General features: G+C 36.2%; 1 protein-coding gene across 2 annotated transcripts in view; it reads left to right on the forward strand.

Annotated features, from left to right (window-relative positions):
• The window catches only part of LOC122812027 (cytosolic purine 5'-nucleotidase-like), a 563,563-nt gene that overhangs the window by 262,219 nt on the left and 277,329 nt on the right, over positions 1–24,015 (forward strand). For both annotated transcript variants that reach the window (XM_044084264.1, XM_044084265.1), the window contains 2 exons: positions 103–196; positions 14,386–14,439. In XM_044084264.1, the coding sequence (XP_043940199.1) occupies positions 103–196; positions 14,386–14,439 (148 nt within the window). The remainder of the gene's footprint in view (positions 1–102; positions 197–14,385; positions 14,440–24,015) is intronic.

Genomic DNA, 24,015 nt, shown 5'->3' on the forward strand with positions numbered 1-24,015 from the left:
ATATGGTTTATTTTTATTAATGTATGTGTGCCTTTGTCTTAACTGATAATTTAATAACAGCATTAAAAAAAGAAATGCAACTTACCTATTTTTTCTTCACAGTCTAGAAAAGGGATATAAACATGGGAATATGTACATGTCCTTCCGTAGTGTCTTCCAGGACGTACGAGATGCGATGGATTATTTACATGACCATGTAAGTACCTAATGTGTTTGAAGAGGAATTCTGTACTTTCCTGACATTATAGAGGCTATGTACAGAAATACATGCAATATATATATATATATATATATATATATATATATATATATATATATATATATATATATATATATTAATAGGCCTCACATATCTTTTGAACAGAGAGACAAGGTTATTTACCTAGACTGAAAACAACAAAGGTTTTTGGTAAGCTAAGACAGATCATAGGCTTTAGATGTAATTGGCAAGCTCATCCGCAGGCTTAAGGAAGTGAACTTCATCTTATAATCCCAGGTTTGATTGCCTTCATCTCTACTTGCCTACTATGTGACTCTGAGCAAACCACTTAACCAGACAGTGATCCAGAGCCCCCAATCAAGCCAGATGCAATACCCAGGTAGCAAAATAAACAATTAAATAAATTAGCTAATGAAGCACTTCTGGGCCTCAGTTAAGCCAGGACTACTGAGATAGTAAAATAAAGCAATTCTTTAAGCACAGAAGTTTTAGGAATCCATTTTTGGAAAGAGTTGTGAATCAGGTGCAGAGGGCATGTTGCATAAGACGACGATGTGGGGACAGTCTGATTTATCTTTTTTATGAATATATTTATTTATTAGGTGTAGATATGTATGTGGGAGAAGTTTATTTGTTGCCTAAAAATCTGAAGTCATAACTGATATTTTATTTTAAGTAAAACTTGAGGTTTCTGGATTAATACAGCAAAAGGGCCATATTACATAGAATGGGAGAACAGACTATAGATTAATACAATTAATCTATTTTCAGTTCAGATGTATTTTTTATGTTTGTGAAAAGTTATTTCGGATGAGGGAAGAAGGCATTTTGAGTGAATGTCAAATTGCTTACACAGAGTTAATGAAAAACAAAGGTATGTTACAGTAGATTAATTTCAGTCTTTTCACTTTAAAATATTTCATTTGTTTTGGTAAATCATTTAATCTTACATGAAAAGCAAAACAGAAAATTCTTTTGATTGCATTTGTAAAATAGAAATAATCCATGAAATTGATAACAATGGTAATGATTAACCATTGTAGAAAGAAAAAGAAAAATATAACACAAGAAAGAACAATATAACATCAAAATCTAATAAAAAAATATTTACAATCGTGCCTATACAAAACAAATACTGATTTTTACATTGTTCTAAATAAGTCTTATATTAATGTGTATTCATATCAATCTTCTCCAATATTTCCATCACTGTTGTAGTATGTAGTAATTCTGCTGGTTCTATTCTTTAAAGTAGAAATTTCCATTGGTCCAACTGTCAAGGCAAGTTTTTTAAATTCTGCGAAGGATGGAGGAGTTACGTTTTTCCAATTAATAGTGATAATCGTATGAGCAATGGCTAGTAAAGTCCAAAGAATTGAAGATTTTTTTAGGAACACACTTGGGTATAGGAGAGTTAAACAAAGCAAGTGATTTAGGTAAATGAAAGTTATCATTAAAAACAGCTTGAAAAAAATAATTAATGTTATTCCAGTACTCATTAAGACATATACAATTATAAAAAACATGTTGCCAGTCAGCTTTTAATTTTATTTCACATCTCTGGCATGCTTCTTCATTTGCAAACATTAAGGCTAGCTTATGTGGAGTAAGAAAACTCCTGCGCAAAAGTCTCCAAATTGCAGTCTTATGGCTGGAAGAATTTCAGGTTTTGTTAAAATATAAGAAGATGGAAGTTGAAGTTGAATGTTATGTCAAAGAATAAAAAAGGAAAGTATAGCAAAATTACGGGGAAGTTCCTTCTGAAGCCAGGGTGAGAAGTACTATGAGAAACATACGGGAATAGCATTTTGGAAAGAAATAAACTGTTATCAGTAAAAAGCAATTTGGGGATTCCAAGTGACCCGTGGAAAACTCCCATTAGAGGTCAGATGATTTTTAGAAATAAGAGCGAAGGTCTTTGTCTGACTGCACAGGGAAGAAAGAGATACATTGCCATGTTATTTATTTATTTATTTTATTCACATTTTTTTCTACCTGTAGAATGAATGAGGCATTCCTTCATGAAAATACTTCAGTATTTCTTCTTATGGGGTATATGGACAAATTACTTGAAAAATTACAAAAACAGAATAAGTTGATAGTAACCAAAAACATCATTGTGGTATAATTTTCCATAAGACAGGATGAAGAAAACAAAGAACAATGCAAGAAATAATTTTATTTATGTAATATATTTTTTAATTTTATATAATTTTGTTCAGTTATGTTGTTATAAATCTTTCCTGTTTTTTATGTGTGTGTGTGTGTGTGTGTGTGTGTGTGTGTGTGTGTGTGTGTGTGTGTGTGTGTGTGTGTTTGTATATATATATATATATATATATATATATGTATTTACACACACACATGCAGATTTTATATATATATATATCTATATATACGTGTAGATATATATATATATATATATATATATATATATATATATATATATATAGATGTTCATTTCTAAATCTCAAAAGCTCAAAATCTCGAATCTCAAAATACTAAACTCAAAATTTCAAAAACTCAAAATACTGAAAACTCATAATACTGAGTCATAATATTGAAATACATACAGGACACCAACACTAACTGTATTGCAATACAAGTACATACAGAAACAAAGAAAAGACAAACCATATTAGTCTACTCCAGCTGCACCCCCACACCCTCTGCTACTTAAATATATTAACTCCAAGATCGCACTTCACTACACTAAGATGAGTTATGTTGTAGTATGGTAAATTAAAAGGGAACATGACTAAGGTTACAACAGGCAGTTATGAAGCCTGTAATGGTATGTTTGCCATTTTCTTCTGTGAAGTGCGATCTCAGAGTTGATATATTTAAGTAGCAGGGGGTGTGGGAGGCACAGCCCCCCACATGGGGTGTGCAGGGGGGCTTCCCCCCTGCTTAAAATTGTAGAAGAATAATATGTTTCTGTATGTACTTTTGCTGCAGTATAGTAAGTGTTGGTGTCCTGTATGTTTTTCGATATTATGAGATTCAGTATTATGATTTTTCAGTATTTTGAGCTTTCGAGATTTTGAGTTCAGTATTTTTAGATTTGAGATTTTGAGCTTTTGAGGTTTAGAAGTGAACCCATATATATATATATATATATATATATATATATATATATATATATATATATATGTACTATGGAGTACAAAGCTGAAAGTAAATTAATACTCCCCCTGTCATGAATCATGCCACCATTACTGGCAAGCCCTATTAATGATAAGCCATCTTTTTCTCCACTGACACTTATTTCTTCTTCTTCTCTAAAGTCACCTATTTGTTATGATTTGTTTGCTACTGTCATAAAAAGCTAGAGGCAAGACCTCGCTCCAGCAATCCAATGCCAGTTCCTTCACAACTAGAACATTAGGCATCTGTTCCATTGACCATTTTCATAAGATATTAGTTTATCCAATGCCTGAATTTCAAATATCTGTCCAACAAAAGACAATGTTTCTGGCACTTCTCCAGTATAATTTCCACAAGCATCAGCTTTGTAAGTGCCACTGTTTCAGGCATTGGCTTAAATGAACTCAGTTTGATTGGTGCTGGTTTACCAGGCACCTGATTTATAGGATTTGGTGTTGCAAATTTCATCTTTCTTCCAGGTTTCCTTTGACATCAACATCAGCATCTCAGGAGTTAGCCCTAGATGTTTTCTATCTAGCCATCATTTGGCCATGTAACTCAGTTTTCAGGTATAAAACATATTTCTCTCCTTTCTAAGGAGTTATCTTCTTTATTGGCTAGATGTCCTGCCCAAACAGTGATGTGTCTGTGCTCACATGGCTCCCTCCTGGTATAATCTGGACCATCCTTCTCTGCCCCTACAGCCAGCCTCCCCTTTCCTTGAATTTCACCCCTGGATTCAGTCACATCCCACCTATCCAGACCTACTGTCAGCTTCCCCTTTCTTTGCCCAACATACAATCACTGTGCCTCAGAGATGACCAGAATAGAAAAAGTCCCTCTGAGTCTTTGAACTTGGAGTCTCCAGAGCCTACAGGCCCAGAAAGTGCTTTTCTAAGAGATGGAGTTATAAGTCATTGCTGACAAACTGGTATGAAAGATAGAACTATCACTTCCAGAGAAAAAATTTCCATCTGATGGTAAAAAAGATGGTAAAGGCCACCTGAGGTGGTCTACTTCCCAAAGAGACAGCTACAGAAAGCATTTCAGGTGGTGAGTGGTGGAATACTACTTATGGGTTGTTCCTTCTTTAGTAGACATTATACATTATGCTTCTAACTCAGACTGGGAGCACCCTAACATTGTGGGTCTTGTCAGTAGAAAGGCTCATCAGATCTTTTGTCTCTCTAATGAGTGCTCCATATGAATTGCTACCCCAAAGCCAGACAGCAACTGCTGTTAAGAGTCATTTCTCTCCAAAAGATCCTGCCATCCATTCCCTCTGACAAATAATCCAGGGAACTGGACCACTTTGAAAAGTACATGTTTATATATTGGATTCTGTCTATAAGGCACTGAGCTACCTCATGAATATGTTGGATTTTTAAAGAGATCTACTGGTTGAAGTACAATGTGCTGGCAATGGACTGTTTGAAGGATTCTTAAAAGAATCTTTCAAGAGTCAAATGTTCACGGCAATTGCAATGGTAACATTATGTTCCACATAGCATATAATGTCATGGATGGGTCTCTCCGGGCAGTAGGATTTGGCCCTGCTATCTGTCATTACTATCTGATGCATCTTACTGCATTTGTCAAGGATACTAAGGTAGACCTACACTACTCCACCTTTTAAGGGTCCTCTGTTGGTCAGAGCTGAGGTTAGTGAATAAAAACATGAAAAGAAAAAGGCTACACTCATACAGTTGTTACTGTAAAGTTTACCCCAACGACATTCCTTTACTAGTTCACCAAAGACCCAGCAGAGACCCTTATTTCATCATAACTCAAAGCCCCAACAACAAGATTTTTTGTGTGTCCCAACAGCATCCTCCTGTTGAGGTTCAATGATGTTCTTGGCCCAAGGGCCTTGAATCTCAGTGCTTTCCTGGTATGGTGATTACAGTCAGTATTAGGGTTGGTCAAAGCAGTCTTAATTTCCACCAAAACTGTCTCTATGTGGAGATGATTGAAGGGAGATTTTAACTTCATGGTTCAGAATAGCTCTCTATCACTAATGAAGAGTAGACCAGGGACACAGCAAGCAAAAGCATTCTCCTGCCCTTCTTTTTCCAAGTCTTTTTTTGTCCTTGTCAGATATAGTGTGTTAGCAAAAAGGTAGGCAGGAAAAGAGATGCAAAATATCACTTGAAAACATTGTTATCCAGGAGGTGCTGTAAGACCAGTAAAGACTTGGATATTGTTCCAGATTTTTAGTGCCAAAAATGAGAATTTATCAAAATAATTTCCTGCACTTGAAATGCTTAAATATATTTATCCCAAAATAATTATTTTGCATGGCCAGTCTTCATTTGCTGCTCCCATGCTTACTCAGAGGACACAATGTGCTGTTTGGATCTTCAGAATGCTTACATGCTTACGTGCACATTAAGATGGGGAGACAAGCAAGATGGCTAATTTACTTCCTAACAAAAGACAGTCATCCAGAATTCCAGACTCTTCATTTCAGTCCCAGCTCAGCAATGAGAGCACTGAAAGTGTCCACAAAGTGTGTGTTACTGGGAGCATCTTACATTAGGCTGCAGAGTAGCACAATGTTCCCTTACATAGACTGCTTCCAGAGGAGGCATTGTCCAGCAGATGTGATATCAGCCTCACATCTTTCCTTTCTTAAAGATCTAGATGTACTTTGTAAAGTCTCAGCTACCACCAGCTGAGGTGTTCACTCACATAGGCTGTTCTCTAAACCAAGGAGTTGCTGAGCATTTTTCCTTTAGAATGTGTTCAGTACATTACATTGGCAGAACATTTTACAAGGGCTTAGTTGGGACTATTGGTGGTTTGTACTTCGTTCCAGGTATCATAATGGCATTGTACATGTGATGAAAATCTTAAAGGTTTTGTTTACCAGTGTTTTAAAATGAGGGACAGTACCACCATCTTGGAAGAAAGCTGAGGTGGCTGTACTACCGAAGAGGGCAAAAACCCTTTAAACCCATCTTCATATAGACCAGTTTCAATGTTGAACCATGATTGTAATGTGTTGATGTCTACACTAGCTAAGAAAATGGCTAAAGTGTTGTCAAAATGGACAGTTATGGATCAATGTGGTTTTGTGGAGGGAAGCAAATATTTGGCAACATTAGCAGAGTAATAGTGATCCAGAGGGAAGCATACTGCAAGAAGACCCCCTATTGTTGATGGGTCTAGATGCAAAGAAGGCATTCGGTAGAGGTAGCTGGGATTTTACTAGTAAGGCAATGGCTGCATTTTGGTTTCCTGATGGAATAATGCAGTTAGTTATGAAGATATATGAAGAGTCAGGGGCAAGAATTAAGGTGGGAGGGTTCATCTCTTAAAAGCTGCACTTGAACAGAGGAACCAGGCAGCAGTGCCCTCTTTTCCTTTTATTTGCCTTATACTTAAGAGTTATTGGCAAAGAAAATGAGGGACTTACAAATTCAAGGGTATAGTTTGGATGATACCCAAGAAAAATTAGCCATATTTGTAGATGATATTATTTAATTTTGTACTTGATACATCCACAAAAGGATATGTCAGTGTCATGGAATATTGTGAGATAATTTCAGTAGGATATAAAATTAATGAAGATGAAACAAAGGCTATGGTAGTAAACTGTGTCACCACACATGAATTGGTTCAGCAATACCCATACTTATAGGAACATGATAAAGATGGATTATTTAGGTGTCTGGATTAGAAGGATTATATTATGGCAGCTAAGGCTACATAGGAAGACAGTAAACAAAAGATAATACAAAATTGAGAAGGAGTCTCTAGATGATGGATATGAATAATAATATATAAACAATGATTTTCTTTCTAGTCCTTTTAATATTACATGTAGGCCAGGTGTATTTCTGTCCACCAAAGGAGAAGCTCTGTACAGAGCTGTATCCAGCACTAGATGATCTAGGCAGCTGCCTAGGGCCTATGTTGGCTGGGGGGCCCCATCTTCACTAAAAAAATCTCCCATAAGTAAAAAGGTAAAACACTGACATCCCCTGAAAAGTTAAAACTGGCTTCTGTCACTCACACAGCACCTTGCAAGGGACTTAACACAGCACACCCCAGAAGCCTCAGCATTAGACATTCCATATCCTAGACAGACTTCCTTAATGCAAGTCCCATTAGAAAACAGGAGATTTAATTATTACACTCATGCATTGATGGATTTGGAGCAAGCAGAGCCATGAGTGCACATGGTGACACAGAACAGTAACCAAGTCTGATCTGAACTGTTCCCTTTCCATTCCAGTGAGTAGAGATACATACCTCTTAATCCCTTAGCAAAGTGTGTGTGTGTGTGTGTGTGTGTGTGTGTGTGTGTGTGTGTGTGTGTGTGTGTGTGTGTGTGTGTGTGTGTGTGTGTGTGTGTGTGTAAAATGTCCCACTTAGGGGCACAGTCTAGTTAGGTGACTCAGCATCAAAACTTGATATTAATTATTTGCAAGCAAGTTCCTTAAACCTCCACACCAACTGCAAGGACTCCTTTTATTTTATTCCTTTGTTTTTATTTGCTTGTTTTTGTAAGTCACAGAGGATTATAGTCTGCCAATATCAGTCAAAGGATTTCATAGTTGTGTTGGTCAATATCAGTGCAACAACAGGTACCATATTTGCTTTTGGTTCAGAAGGCAGTGGATTCTATTCCCACACCAGGTAGACTGATTGCTGACATGCAACATTTTTTAATGTAACATAGGCAATGTATTCTTCAAGGACAGCACATGTTGAATTTGTAGATGAAGTACTGAAATGCAAAGTTGTTTACCTGTAGCAACCTCTTCATTAGTTACAGATCTCTTTAATGTGGAATTATTAAGATGGCTTTTACTTCTGCAGAGTTCATCCATATTGACTGATATTGGTGGATTATAATGACAGGGGTTTGAGTGGTCTTTTATGGTTGAAATGTTCTAAAATGGGTAATTTTGTCATTATTGGTTCATACATTTTGTTTCACTGCTCATGGAAAATGTTAAAAGCTACAAATTTAAAACACACTCTAACAAGTGCTGCTGTATTAAACTATGCATATAATTTAATACAATCAGAAAGGCAAATTAAAGAACACATGCATTTATGCATAGTCCTAAAAATGTGTGCAGGGGGCACATGGGTTGAAAACAGCTCAAAGGTACACTTAATCCACCACTGGCTACATGCATTTTCTGTGAATTTTCTGTGAATGTGGTTTTCAATGCAGTTTCAATTAATATGCGTTTCAAGGGCAGAGAAGGTTACTGTTGTTCATGCCAAGTCTGTTTTCATTGTGAGACTGTATTGCTTTGTTTAGCAAATAGCTATCAGTGTTTGTTTTATAAAATTTGAAATAAAAGTTTAAATTAAATCCAATTATCTGTAATTGTTGTAGCAGTAAAGAAAATAGTATGCACACTGACGGGTTTGAACAGTCTTTATGGTAACTGAAGAGTGCTACCCAAGTAATGGGACAGTAGAATGGCTGTGCAGGGCTGGCTGCAGGGACAGGGGTGCCTAATCCATTACCCTGCCTAGAGCCCCATTTGGCCATGATCTGGGTCTAGCTGTGGACCATAATTAATAAAGAATCAAAGGAATTTATTTTGGAGGGAAACAGGACAAGAGGTACATGAGATAAGTTGTTTCTCCCCACAGAACAAGGTGGCTTAGGATTACCATATAAGAAGGGGTACTTTAGAGTTAAACAGGTAAGGCTCAATGTATACATAACATAAGCACACTGGTGGGTTTGACATAATACTTAAGGCCTTCACCTCAAAGACACAAATGACAGGGTTTGATTCTGACTTTGGTTTATTGGCTAGGCTTAAAATGGCCATTAAGGATAGTTAGCTGAGTATTTACCTATGAAACTTTATTACAAATAAAAGTGAAAAAAATTATATTGAAATGTGAGTGAGAGTGGGAATTCACAAAAAAGGAGAGAGAAGGATTTTGGATGCAGACCCCTAAGGAGAACAATAACACCATACAGAATAAAATATTTACAAAGTAGCAAAACATATTTTGAGAACTAATTAGCTTGGGTGGATGATATCCCAAAGGGAATTATAATGTATTTCTTATCACTGGGTTTTCATCCATGGCTTTGGCACCAGTCATTTCTGTTAGATACTCTAGGATGTTGCTGTCATGGGGAAAATCTACGATAGCTCCCAATTTACTGCCTTCTGCGAACTTGGTAGCCAGAGGCCCTTGACATTATCCTTTATTTCTGAAAAGCAGATGCCAAACTGGAGCGGGCCCATATGGCATGCTGGAGTACTCTGTTGGTGACAAGTCTCCTGGTGGAGGTAGTCTCACTGATCCTGACTTCCTGGGTTCTCACAGGTCTCAGTGCAGCCAGAGGCAAAAAGTCTGTACTAGGAAGCCTTCTGTATTGTCCTTGGAAGTGAACTAATTGTTACCCTGGAAGTGTGGGAGTGTTAAAATGGTTTTATGGCTTCCAGGTGCTATAACACATTTAAGAAAGTTCTATCTGTGTGTATGGTAACACATATGTGCAAGATTCTGGTTCAGTTTCTAGTAAAGGGGAGTAGTATGGGAACCAGAGTCAGATGACCAGATGTATGAGATGCCATTCTGTAATCCGTGACTAGAATGATGTTTTAATACCAGATGAAACAGAAGTGTCAGAGCAGTCTGTTTTTGTAACCTGATAAAGAAGAATCTCTCACCCACTTCCTCTTGCCTTGCTTTAGTAAGTAACCAGGGAATAGTGATTATATAGATCAGTCAGGAAAATATAATGAGATAAGTTAAGTACTGTTTTTCAGTATATGTGTGAATCTATCCATCTGTGTTTTTTTTAATATTTCCTGTGGCTGAAAGTGTTTATTGTAAATACATATTTAGTTCTTTTATTATTTATTATTAAATGTATTTAAACTTTTCACTGTGGATGGTCCTTTAGAGAAGATTTTAACCTTTAAGACTACTTATATTAATTATTTGGTGACAGTGTGGCTGCTCCTGAAAGCCTTACTGCATTGATCAAACACTACCATTTACATTAGTACTAATTTCACTCAGTATAATTGGGTACCTTTGTAAGAGCCTTATATTAGCTGGCTTTGGAGTGTCCTGGTGGCAGTAACTACCTTATAGTCTGGGAAGAGAGGCATAGCTAGTAAATCTATGTCAGGATTTCCCAGGTGTGTGTGTGTGTGTGTGTGTGTGTGTGTGTGTGTGTGTGTGTGTGTGTGTGTGTGTGTGTGTGTGTGTGTGTGTGTGTTTGTGTGAAAATCAAATCTCAAAGAGTGTGCATGTTAGCTACTTGGAGCAGGGACACAGAGCACTGGTTTCACAGAGACAGTGGTGGAGGACTTGGCTTGGACACTTGGCTGAAGACTCAACTCTACAGCTGTGCCAATGAAATGTCTTACTGGGGGCCTGGAGAGAGGGGGGACACAGACCCCAGGCTGAGTGTGTTCCCTGTGTGCTCTTACGGGAAATTGTGTTAGATGCAGACAGCTGCATCTGGAAATACTGTGTGTATCTATTTTTCCAAGTGAACATCCCTCACTGGACACTGGTGTCAGTGGTGAGGATTCAGGCTTCTTGATTTCTGGCCCAGAAGGGAGATGTCACACTTATATATACCAACTTTGAAATCACCATATCTCAGACAAAATGGAATTTTCTGAGAAATGGTAATCTCAGACAGTATATACAAGTCCATTTTTTTCATCAATTCAGTCTGTGTATTTCTAGACTCACTTAAGGAAGTCACAACATTTCAAATAGTTACCTATACTCATGCCTTATGTGTTGTCCTTGACCACACAGATAACTAGAAAGATCTTAAAAAATGTGATCACTTAGTCTGAGATCTATTTTCTCCTTTACCAACACCAAATGATTCAGATACTTCTCTCCTTGATCCAAATTTCCAGTAGGTGCCCTAGTGCAACTCTGGCCTTGGGGGTTACTATTTTCTTCCTCCCTTTCCTTTGATATCAAAATCCATTCAGAAGATGGGTTTTTCTAAGGCAAACAGCATTCTGATACTTCTTTTCTGGTGTACAGGTCTAGTTTCCATTGTTCCAGCCATTTTCCTCAATTTTTTCCAACTTTCCTTATAACAGACTCTTTTGGCTCCCCTGACTGGGAAGATCCATCTACATCTCCATGCACTCAAACTAATGAAGCAGTTTCTCCACTTTCACTGATATCCCAGTCTTCTACTATCCCAGTTGGGTGTTTTATTTTATATGGTGATTCCCATCTTATCATCTTTGCAGAGAAAAAAAAGTCTGCTTAGAAGACTTGCAGGAAAATAGAAGAGTTTTTTTTCAGTCCAGCAGTGGATGCCCCAAATTACCTTTCAGTAATTTTAGAATCAGGACTTGTTTGTTATCAAGTAATGTTCATTTGGCAACCATTTCCAATTTTTCACACTGATCAAAACTTTATTTAATTTATTTTTATTTTGCTTTTGTTTACAGGGCTTGTCTGGCAGGTTTAGTCAACAAATCCTTTTTAGCAGAGGTCCAAGGAGAAACGTTCCAACCTACTACAAACATTTTTAAACAACCAATATAGTAATATACACAAAAAGACATAAATTAGTATGTACATTAATAATTACACATTCGTTTGCTAATGAGAGTACATTCATATGAAATAAAGGCAAACTGTTACAATATAAAATATATATTAGAAGATGTTGAACATTATATATATATATATATATATATATATATATATATATATATATATATATATTGAGGATGTGTATTACTGGGTCTCTCAAATAGATAATTGATTATGTGATTAGTGCTTGGGAATTCAAAGAAATACAAGTGAGAGAAGGAACTAGGTAGCTCAGATAATGTTAATATTGTAGTTAACAGGTAGTATATAAAGCAGGCTCATTGATAATACATGTGGCTATCATAAAGGTTATATTAGAAGTATAGAGGTGGGGGTATGCAGTACCACAAAACCATATATATTGCTGGGAAATGATAGTAAATCTATTCAGACATTGGTGAATACAAGTTGTGGGGCATAGGATTCTGAATGAACAAAAATGGTTTGAGAAAATGACAAGCTGAAGATAACAAAAACTCCATGCCCTTGGTATCTCTCAGAGTGTATAATGCATTTTTGAGGGGTATGTTTTTTTTCCAATAACCACCCATCCAGGACTCAGTTATGCCCTGAGGGTGGGATGGAAAACAGAAAATGCCTCTTCTCCCATTTGATAAAGCAGCATCAGCGAACCTGAAGTGCTTGCCCTACCTTGCTGCTATTGGTGAGAACCTCTGCCAATAGAATGTCAGATCTGCAAGTTCTGTCTGTGAGGCTGCATTATCTTACTTTTTACAAGGAAGTAGTACCCTTATATTACAAACCTTTCTTTATGCCCAAAATGACCATTAAAATAATGAGCACCAGTTTATACACTTGCCTGATTTTTTTCACAATATTTCCAAAAGAATAAGTATATGTTTAACTGTATGGATGTGCAAGACAGAACTGTTCCAGCTTTCTGTGTCCTTTGTTAAGTGGTGTGAGGACAAGAAAGGTATGAAGTTGTGCCATCTAGGTGGCATTCTTTATTTTTTTCATTTATTTATTCTTTTTATTTATTACAAACATGATAAGACCCTGTACTCATTTCAAAATGTGCGTTCTACCAGAGCTATTTTCTCACACCATCTTCTATCTTCTTTCAAAATGTACCTGTGAAAATTTGTGTAGGGACTACTTGGTCTTTCTTAAATGCATTTCCAAAGCACTATATGCTGCATGTCACTTCCAGATCTGGAGTTTCCTTTAGGGCCACAGCAAGTAAGTGCATATTCAGTTAGGGCATCTTACTGCAAGTTTGAGCTCTGGTCCTTGTGTTACCATTTCCTGCAGCCAGAGCTTTATAATGCAAGATATGAAAGTTCTAGGTACCTACTATAGAGCTATATCTGTGAGTAAGTGTTTGGATGCAAAACCTGTCCCTCCCTCTATTGCCTCAACCTGCATTCCTAATGTGTTAATTGTACCTACTTTTCACATAGTCCAGCACTGATATGGCAGGAAAAAGCAGTACTTTGTCAGGTAGGTGAGGTAGGGTTAACAGTCGCTACATTTGATGTGTCAAAGAGTCCTGACACTTACAACAGATGTCTTACTGTACTGACAATTTTAGTGTTATAGCACTACCGGTCACTTTTGTTTACTGTAATTAACATTCTGCCTCTAGCAACTGCTATTGCCTGTGACTGTTCTGACTTCTCTGTAATCAGTGCTTATGTCCACTCTTACTGCTTGCTCAAGCTTTGTAAACTTACTCTGTCTCTTGATCTGTGTTATGGCTAAGAGTTTTGTTTGGAGCAGCTCACCCACCTGCGGAATACATGACTAATAATAAGAATACCATGGAGTGGCCCTTCTCCCTTTTTGTCCCAATTTTTTTCTGTCAGAGTGACTATTATTATTGTTGGCAGTATTAAGCTGTCAGGACTTTATTTATGTATGCTTTATATTATTATTATTATTATTATTATTGCCATTCGGAAATATCTGTCCTTACTAGCAGACTCTAAGATGCTTCCTGTGGTTAGAGCATACTGCAGTGAAGTTTGACTGCAGCACGTACAAGGTAGGAATTCACAAGACTCTTTGCAACCTGTGTTCATATCTAAGGCCCCCTTGTGCTGTCTGTTGTACATTAATCATAGCTCCAGTGTGGTTTATAGTAATAAAAGGATCACACAGATAAAATCCATGCATGTGAGAGAGATCTATTTAGAACTCTATAACTGTTTGGGGGCAGGCTATTTCACATTAATGTTCAGAAGTAGAATAATAGTTACTTTTTATTTATTTATGTATTTGTTTAATTTGTTTAACAGGGTAGTACACTAATTACAACAGAACATTTTCAGGCACCTAGGGTTATTCAGTGTTAATATAAAAAAAATAGCTGTGTTAAAGTTCTTATTCACCTACATCAGATTCTTTGGCTGCGACTGTTATTCACCAAGCTAGTGCATGTTTAACACTTCATTTTCTGTTCTTTGTTAAAGGGGTGCCTAAAAGACAGAACTCTAAAAAACCTGGAGAAGTATGTTGTGAAAGATGTGAGTATCATTCCTGAAAGCTTATCTGTTTTTATTTTTATTGAATCATGAATACTACTAGTCTCAATATTTTAATATTTTTCAGTGAAAACTATAATGTAATAATCACCTCTGTTCTCTTAGTAAAGTTTGGTTTCATCTATTTTAAGAGCATTTGATATTTTATGCATGTGATGATACTATGATTACTTGAGGTATTTATTTATGGTTCCTTATGTTTCCAAGAAGGGAATCATTTAGTTTGTCAAAGCTTGTTTCACCAAAGACCTCAGTTCAGTCAAGACAAACCTGATGAATCTGAGGTCACTATATGCCTTTCTGTGATGTATGATCACAGGCTCCCACATCAACTACTTTTCCTAGTTCCAAGATGGCTGTTATGGTGTGAACATTATGTTGCTGCCATTCCAGCTATATCTAACAAATCAAGAGGTATTATTCAATATTTAAAAATCAAAAGCACTCATAAAATCATTCATTAAAACATTGAGATTTTGTGAAACCTGGATCAGATATCATTTTCTTTTTTCCAGCTACATACTACAGCTTCTGGCAAGTTTTATGGTGTTGTCCTCTGCCTAGTGTTCTTTCTCTGAGGTGAAATGAAGGGCAACAGACCAGGAATCACAATGAAACACCTAAAACCAAAGAAACATTTTTTATAAAATAGTTATTCCACCTCAATCTTCAGTGTACAAACACCAATCCCTTAAAATGGAGCAAGAATGAGATCAAATGGAAACAATTACTACATCCAAAACATCATCATTGCTAAATCCAGAAAAAGACACCACAAATAAATGACTGACAAGAAGTGCTAAGCAAGGGAAAAAACAGTATCATCAAGATCAGAAATGGAATGATCTTTTGTGCTAAAAGAGTTAAAGGCTGCAACTTTTACATGCATGTATAGATAGCATATCAAATGAACTTTCAAACATAAATTATACCTTAAATGAGATTACAAAAAGAAAAGAGCAGTCAGAGAACAAAGTATCATACTGCGAAGACAAGATTTTTAACACTTGAGAAAAAATAGATCCAATAGCCACAGGCAGTCCAGTAATATATGAAAAACTGTTCAATTTAGAGGCCAGATGCAGATGTAATAATCTACTGATAAGAGGCATGCCAGAAACCATTGTTTCTTTGGATCTGATAAAAACAATCAAGGAGATTTTCATCTTACTACTGGAAGACTCGACAATGGTGGAAAAAATAAAATTTGAAAGAGTGTATCGAACTTTATGGAACTCACAAGCCAACACAGGAAGATAAATCTATGTAAAACTTCTCAGTCATCAGGATGTAATGTCAGTTTTAAGAACAGTCAAAGTCAAAAAACAATATTGTACATGAAAACAAGATATCCTTCAGACAGAACTTACCACTTGTTTATAAACAGTAGAGGCAGAAAGTACCACCTTTCTGTACATATGTAAGAGCTAACAATATAATGCAATAGGTAGTTGTTAGCTGGTAAAGGTGAGGCTATTCAGTTGTTAATATGTGGGGTAGGGAGGGGGTAAAGATAGGAGGAGGGTGATTGGAGGTTAGGGGTTGGAGGGAGGGGTGTGTAGGGAGTGGTTTGCTGGGGGATAGAATAAAGGAAATTATGTCAGGGGTGGGTGGGAATGCAGTTAGGGTAGGGGAATGGAGTGAGCCCAAGTGTAGTGAGGGTGAACAGAGTGGGCAGGCCCTGTTGTATGAGATAAGTGAATGATCAAGAAACCAATCAGAAATGGTTTATGCAGGAAGGTATGCTAGGCTCAGGCTAGGGGTTCTGGTGGTGGGATAGGGAGATCAAAACCAGATAGTTCGGGCACCCAGACACTATGTCCAGTTAACAGAGCAGGCTCTTGCTGGGTAGTGTGATAATATGCCAGAAGTGTAGCTGGGGCAGTTAATAGTTGAGCTGAGATGGACTTGCAAGGGGAGTTACTGTTTCCAGTGTTAACAGTGCCTGCTAGTGGGCAGAGAGAGGTAAAAAGCAGAAACTAAAGCTAGGGAAGGGAATTAGTAGGTAAGAAAGAGCAGGTCGGGATAGGAGACGAATGCTCCCAGGAGTGCTTTTCGAGTATGTATGCCCTGAGAGAAACTAATACACAGACTATTCACAAGGACAGCATTTTAGTTAGGTAGTACAATCTAGGTATCCCAGTATTAGGACCACAATGATTGCAGGATCTTTGGTTGCACATACGTTGTTAAATGGGGTCTCAGTCCCATTCTGTACACTATTAGGGAGTCAGTTGAGGTATTTCTAAGTTCCCAATGGGCTGGGGGTAGACCGGCACACATTGCGGCTGTGTACTGGCTGAAAAAGAAAATGCAACACAACATAAATAAGATGTGCGGTGGCCCAGGGTGGGATTAAACCTAATGAAGTTGCAGTGAGTGAGCAGGGACAGGAGGCTGTGTTCCAGATAGAGAGCTACAGAACAATATTGAGAAGTGAGAGAACAGGACGGACTGGAAACCACAGGAGAAATAGCTTATATGCTATTATTATTATACGCTATACCCTACCCATTCATAAGGGAGGCAAGTGTAATGAATTCTCCAACTTTAGGCCCATTGCTATACTATCACCAGTCTCTAAGATCTTGGAAAATGTGTACACAAACAAATCCTACAACACCTAATACAAGATAACTTGATCACTCCTACCCAATAAGGCCTTCGTCCAGACCATAGCACCTCTACTGCTCTCATTTCCTTCATTCATACTGTCTCACAAGCCAGAGACCAGAGCAAACTAGTCTCTTGCCTCTTTCTTGACCTCTCAAAAGCTTTCAACATTGTCTCCCTCCCCCTCCTCTTAAATAAACTCTCTGCACTAAACCTATCCACCTCTACTATCTCCTGGTTCTCCAGCTATCTCAGCAATCATTTCTAATCTGTTAAATGGCTTTCTGCTATCTCCCCTGAACTTCCCATAAATATGGGGGTTCCCCAAGGCTCTATACTGGGCCCAATACTATTTAATATTTTCACCAATCAGTTATCTACCTCCACACCACTATCATCACTGGTATAATATGCCTATGACTCTACAGTCATCACCATAGCTGATACCCTCTCTGATCTACATACTACAACCTTAAACTCCTTTTCATCTATTGAAAACTGGCTCAACTAGAACCACCTAATCCTAAACCCTAAAAACACTAAACTTTTTCTCTTCGTCCCAAAAACTATGTATCACCTAAAACCCTCTTTTGCTATCTTTTCCCTTAACAATACTACTATCATGGTCGCCTCTCATACCAAACTTCTTAGGGTCATTATCAATGACCAGTTGAAATCTGACCTACATGTTCTCAGTAACATTAAGAAAACCCACCAGAAACTTGGTTTCCTTTCAGGAATAAAAGCTTCCTATCCAGCAAAGCCAAGACTGTCCTATCCCAAGCCTACCTACTCACAGCCCTTCTCTACAACTCTCAAATCCTCGCCAACATACAAATCACACTTCTCTCTAAACTAGACACCGCCTACAACAAAGTGGCCAAATTTGCTACTGAACAATCCTACCTTTCCCTCCACTGCTTAGCACTCAGAAAACTAAACTGGTTAGAGCTTCCCTACCCCCTTCTCCTCTCACAGCTTCAGATAATTCATTCAGTTCTGCACAAACCTTCTTTCTGCCCCAGCATTACCTCTATAATCTCCCCCTACTCCCCACCTACAACTCTTCGGAGCTCAGAACCTTCTCTCTATATACAAGCCTAAAATCAAAATTGGAAAGAACCTTTATAGCTACTCCCCAGCTGAAAGCTGGAATAAACTTCCCTTGGACATTCAAAAATTAAGCCTAAACACCAGTTCAGAAACACTGTAAAAATACCACCTAAGCAATATTTGGCTCTGTCAGTGTAATCTTCCCCTGATTGACTTTTACTCTCTCCCTCCTTGCCTAACACCCTTCTCCCTCACTTATACCACCCCTCTCTCCTCCTCTTGGTTAATGTCTCACTCCTTTCCCCCCTCAGTAACTACTTAGCTATTTAGCTGAACATAAATGTTTTAAACTCACAATGATGAACATAAATGTTTCTATACTGTATTCTAGCAGGTGTTATTATTAATCATTTTGAATCTGTCTATTATTGTAAACTCTGCTTAACTTTTGTACTCCTAGTAACTATTGTACATGTATAAATGTATTCTGTGTATATGCTCAAATAGTTATGTAGATATGTTTGTGGAGCTTTTCTCCATGTGTCTCCACTGAAAAATGGCTATGGCCCAGCTGGACTAACTCAGTCAACAAATGTCAAATAAATAAATAAATATAAAATTTCAAATGCTAATACCAGAGAAACTGTCATTTATGAATGGCAACAGAAAATACCTAATAAATTCACTAAAAAAGACAGATGCAGCTTTGTGAAGGTTTTATAAACTATAAACTGGAATGTACACGAACAACAGACTACATATTTGAATGTGAAAGCTCTTGTCTTAGTGCTTCTTGGGGGGAAAGCACATTTTTTATGTTTGTAGCCATCCCAGGCACTTGTAGGAGACCTCCATTTCCCTTGATGTTGCTTAGCAACATCCATGATTGTTGATCTTTAACAAATAACTGTGTCACCAATATCTTTCCTACATTAATACGTTTCCCATCCTTCCTTTCCTAATGTGAAAATTACAGCATGGAGGATTGCAAGAAAAGATGGATACCATCCCAGAGATTCTTGTCCAACTATTTAGATTTTCTTTCACAATTATATCAAAAGATACAAGAATAGACAACTTGGTTGTACACATTCTGTTTATTTAGACTGTACTTAGATTATTCTATGTCAAGACTTGAATTTTGATTGGGTAATCATACTTTTGTTCACTTATTATGCATTTATTTTAAGTTACAAAGAAGATGATATGAACTAATAACAAAAATATACAACAGAGTATCCATACCACATAGTCTTTATTCTCCTTTCTTCTGCAGCTGATTTAAGAGTCTTTAACACTGGTAACTCTGGGAGCATAGTATTATTATTATTATTATTATTATTATTATTAGTGTTATTATTATTAACATTATTTTCACTACTAGTAATAAGAACACAACATTTTAAACTGCTGTCAAACTGTGATGCTTTTTCTCATTTTTGAAGATAGTGATGCAGTTATTACATGTATTAATTAACATTACTGCTGTCATTCTATCATAGCAGTTAAAAATCTTACAGCATTTTTTTAAATCTTATAACATTTGTGTTTATTGTTTTTAGAATATTAACACTGTTATAACTAACTGTCAACATTTACAACCATTGTTTTATTAAACTATATAAATGTTGACTATCTTACTGCACATAATGTGTTAATAATTTTCTCTTAGCTTATGGAGCTAGGGTTAGGCCTTAAGCATGGGCCGGTGAGAAGAGACGATCTTGGAACATACTTTTTATTTATCAGTCTTTTCTTTATTTGTAAATGGTTTCATACAGAAACTCTTAACTTTTATTTACAAGCTACTTCTTCATTTTTACAGTATCATAAACATCAATTCTCCAGAACAAGACACTTCTAAAGCACTAATAACTATGAACTTTTCTAAATCTTATTTAGTTATTTGTTTATACATTCTAGTTGCATGAACCCAATTGTAGAGTGTTATAACCTTAAAGGGATTCAGAATATTAAGAAAAGAAAACTTTTCATGCATGTTTTATGTAAATCAGAAACAATTATCTGTTTATTCAAGAAACTCCCATATCTTGAAATCAATGGGATTATCTTAAGAAAAAGTGGATAAAATACTATGATTCAGCAAGAATTAACATAATCTTAATTAAAATACTTTTACAGGGAGCATTCTATGTTGCTCCATTAGGCAAACAGTGCTATGTTAGGTGTGAACTAACATCTTTATATAAAGTTGTTTACTTTTTAACCTTTATGCCCCATGTTCAAATCAACTAGGTTCTATTTCATCAATTTTTAACTTATTGGCAACATGTAAAGATCATTATTTAATTGTAGGAGAGGTTTGGAATCTAAGCCCGCATCCTACTAGGGACAGATTCAACACCTCTAATATTAGATTTAATAGCACATGTCAATATATCATAGATATGGAACTAGACTATGATATTTCAGATCCTATAAGATTTGCCCCATCACATTTGAACCAATTTTCTTTTTACTTGCCAGCTCATAAAATATAGTGAATATGTTTCTTGTTGATTTTAAACAAACTGTTATGGAACATCACCAAGTTTATAACTGGCCCCAGTACCATTTTAGGCCACTCAAGAATTCCCTTATAGCTAAAACCTGATACATGCATTTCTAGTAAATCTAATTGCAATAACTTAACCTTAAATCCTTTGCTTTTAAGCAATCAAGATATTGCAGATCAAATCAGTTCTTATTTGATGGACTTCTTAATATCTCACTAAACAATATTAAAATAGATATTAAATGGGCTGCCTTCAAAGCTCAGCTGAGGGGGGGGGGGTTATTTAGTAAGGCATATTACCTAAAAATACTGTGAAAGCAGAAGGAAACAGATATTAAAAATAAGCTGCAAGCTCTGAACAAATATACTATACTTATCCAAGTTATCATAGTATGAGAATCCAGTCTTAGCTAAATGGTCAGAATGGCCCCAAAACACTTTGACATTATTGGCCAAATTAATTATCAATCAAAAACATTGTTTATTCATGAAATTCATTACAGTGGCTCAGTACATAGAGACAGACAAATATTATTTTAGCTTTTGAAAATTTGTTTGGAAATCTTTATGTGACAAACTCAACACTATATACAACACAGGAGATGGAAACATATCTCCACAAACTGAACCTCCCTCAGCTGAATCAAGACCAAAGATGCATTCTAGCTAAGCCAATTCAAACTTCTGAAGTTAGAAGTTCAATTAATCAAAAAAGCGGAAGATTTATTAAAATAATTATTAAAATAAATATTGAGAGATTTAGTAATATTACTGTCCTTGTTGTTTTGGTTGACCTTTTGAATAATTTAAAAGAATTTTAAGCCCATGACATATTTTTCTAGTTGGAACAGTTATTGTGCACCATTTTGTTTTAGAATTTTGTCCAGACATTTATTTAGTTTGAATTTTGTTTGTTTGTGGTGATAAAGTGGAATTATTTCTGTTTTTTTAACTTGACAGTTTTAAATGTGTGTTTTTACTTTAAATTAAGTCAGAATGGCTTCTTTTGGCGCCTTTTTTCAAATGAAGTTATTTAAAGATGGTTGACTGAACAGTTACATTGTTTTTACACTTGAAAAAGCCCTACAATTGAGTTAGGGTGAAAGTGCTTGTGGAATTTATTTAATAAACTTCTTAAGGACTTTCAACCTTGTGCGCTAACACAATCATTTTTCTTGGATTTGAGGTTTTGACTTTATGATCTTTTTCCACCTTTTGTTATTTCAGTATCTAAATATGTTGAAAATGATCTAAGACCAATAGTTAGTACTTCATCCTAGGTACGGAAGGACACAAAACAACTTTTGTCTGACATTGGTAGGACTTTTTGTAGTTCATTTGAACAACCAGACAACTGTTTACTGGTATCTATGGATATCAATTCACTTTTTACTGTAATACCCCACACATATGGGTTGGAGGCAGTTAAGACTTATTTAAGCCTGCATAGCTCCTATGATTTGAAAAGAATTGAGTTTCTATGTATGTTAATAGAAATAATTCTGGAAAACAAAATTTTTGTTTTTGAACAGAAGTACTACCTACCATTGTTTGACGTAGCTATGGGCACACTATGTGCCAATAGCTCTGCCAATATGGTCCTTGCCTATTGGGGGGAACAGTCTGTTTTGACATATGAGGCATTTGCTGATAAAATTCTGTTCTATAGGAGATTTGTTGATGACTCCTTTTGGTGTGGGGGGGGGCGCAGAATGTGAGTTAGGAGAATTTTTTATGTTTCTAGATACCACTAATGATTTTTTGAGGTTCACTCATTCTGTCTCCTCGACTGAAATATCTTTTTTGGATGTGACTATATTCAAGGACACTAATGGGACATTATCTTCCAGATTATTTAGTAAAGCATGTAGAAAAAATAATGTCCTGAGTAGAGACAGTATGCATCCTACCTATACCTATAGGAATATCATAAAAGGTCAGGCCATGCGTATATCTAGGTTAGATATGGAAGAGGAACATTTTGAAAAGGATATGGGAACTTTCAGAAATGAATTGTTACAGAGGAAATATCTGAGAAGTGAGGTAGATACTGGGATTCAGCAAGTTAAATCTATGAGGAAAGGGTAGGGCAAAACCATATATCAGCAATACCCATTATACTTCTTCCCAACAGTTGAAAGAAAATTATACTGCTAAAAATCTACCCATTCACTTAGAATATGCTGGGAATGTTAGAAAGGTACAAAATGTGATTGATAAAAACTGGTCCATTCTGCAGTCAGACCCAGAGATAGCTAGGATTGTAGGTCTGAGGCCAAGGTATTGTTATAAAAATAAATAGAATCTCAAAAGGTTACTCTGACAACCAAAAAAGTCCAAGGAGATGATTTATGGTCTTAATAAATGTGGGCAATCCAGTGTCTGTGATGTTTTGAGTGACAGCAGGAGTTTTGTACATCCTATAACAAACAAGAAGTATGAATTTAAAGTTAAGGCAAACTGTAAAACAAGGAATTTAGTATACCTGGCTGTGTGTTTAGCTTGCCCTTCCTTCTATGTTGACATGACCACTCATTCACTGAGAGAGAGGGTCAGAGAGCATTTGGTTGCCATCAGAAATAATGAACCAGATAGAAGTGTTCTAGCCAAACATGTTATCTTTGCAGGGGGAATGCATCATTTCCAATTCAAAGTTATTGAGTGTATTTTTCAAGATTCAAGGCTGGGTGACATGAAAAATAAACTGGAATTGAGAGAGTTAAAATGGATTATTGAGTTACAGGCAGAAAAAGAAACAGGGCTCAATAATAAAACATCGATTAAGTCCTATCTAAAAACAAGACATTTACAAAATCTGTTTATATTGTTCATGTTTTATTAAAAACTCGGTACTTGTTTTACTGATTTTTAATTCACTGATGAAATGTCAGTTTGTGTATTAAATTGTTGGGGTTAGCAAGCTGCAGTATATCTTTAGCTAGATACCTATTAATATGCTGTCTCTTTAACTTGAGTGCTGAATAGATGTAATCAATTAATTAACATCAACTTGGTAGAGCTTAGGAAGTATATCAAGTGGTTTTAGCTCATGTTGTTTCATTCATGGTCTGAAGAAGCATCTGTGATGTGAAAGCGCTAACCGTATAAAAGTTTTTTATATTATTTCTGCCTTGTTTCTCCCTCAGATTCATTTTGCTGAAGAAAATTTCTAATTATTTACCCATTGCATTACTTAATCTTGGAATCAAGATCTATGCCAGAATAATAAAATAAAAACAGGCGTAGGCAAAAATAAAATAGAAATATATGTAGGCAAAAATAAAACAAAAACAGAAGTATTTTGTATTTTAGCCTTGTTGGGTCAGCACTTTATTCAATTTCAATTTGTATATATGCCAGAATATTTGCAGATAGAT

This window comes from Protopterus annectens, chromosome 9.part0 (genome assembly GCF_019279795.1).
Source record: "Protopterus annectens isolate FY-2018-M chromosome 9.part0, PAN1.0, whole genome shotgun sequence".
NCBI lineage: Eukaryota > Metazoa > Chordata > Ceratodontiformes > Protopteridae > Protopterus > Protopterus annectens.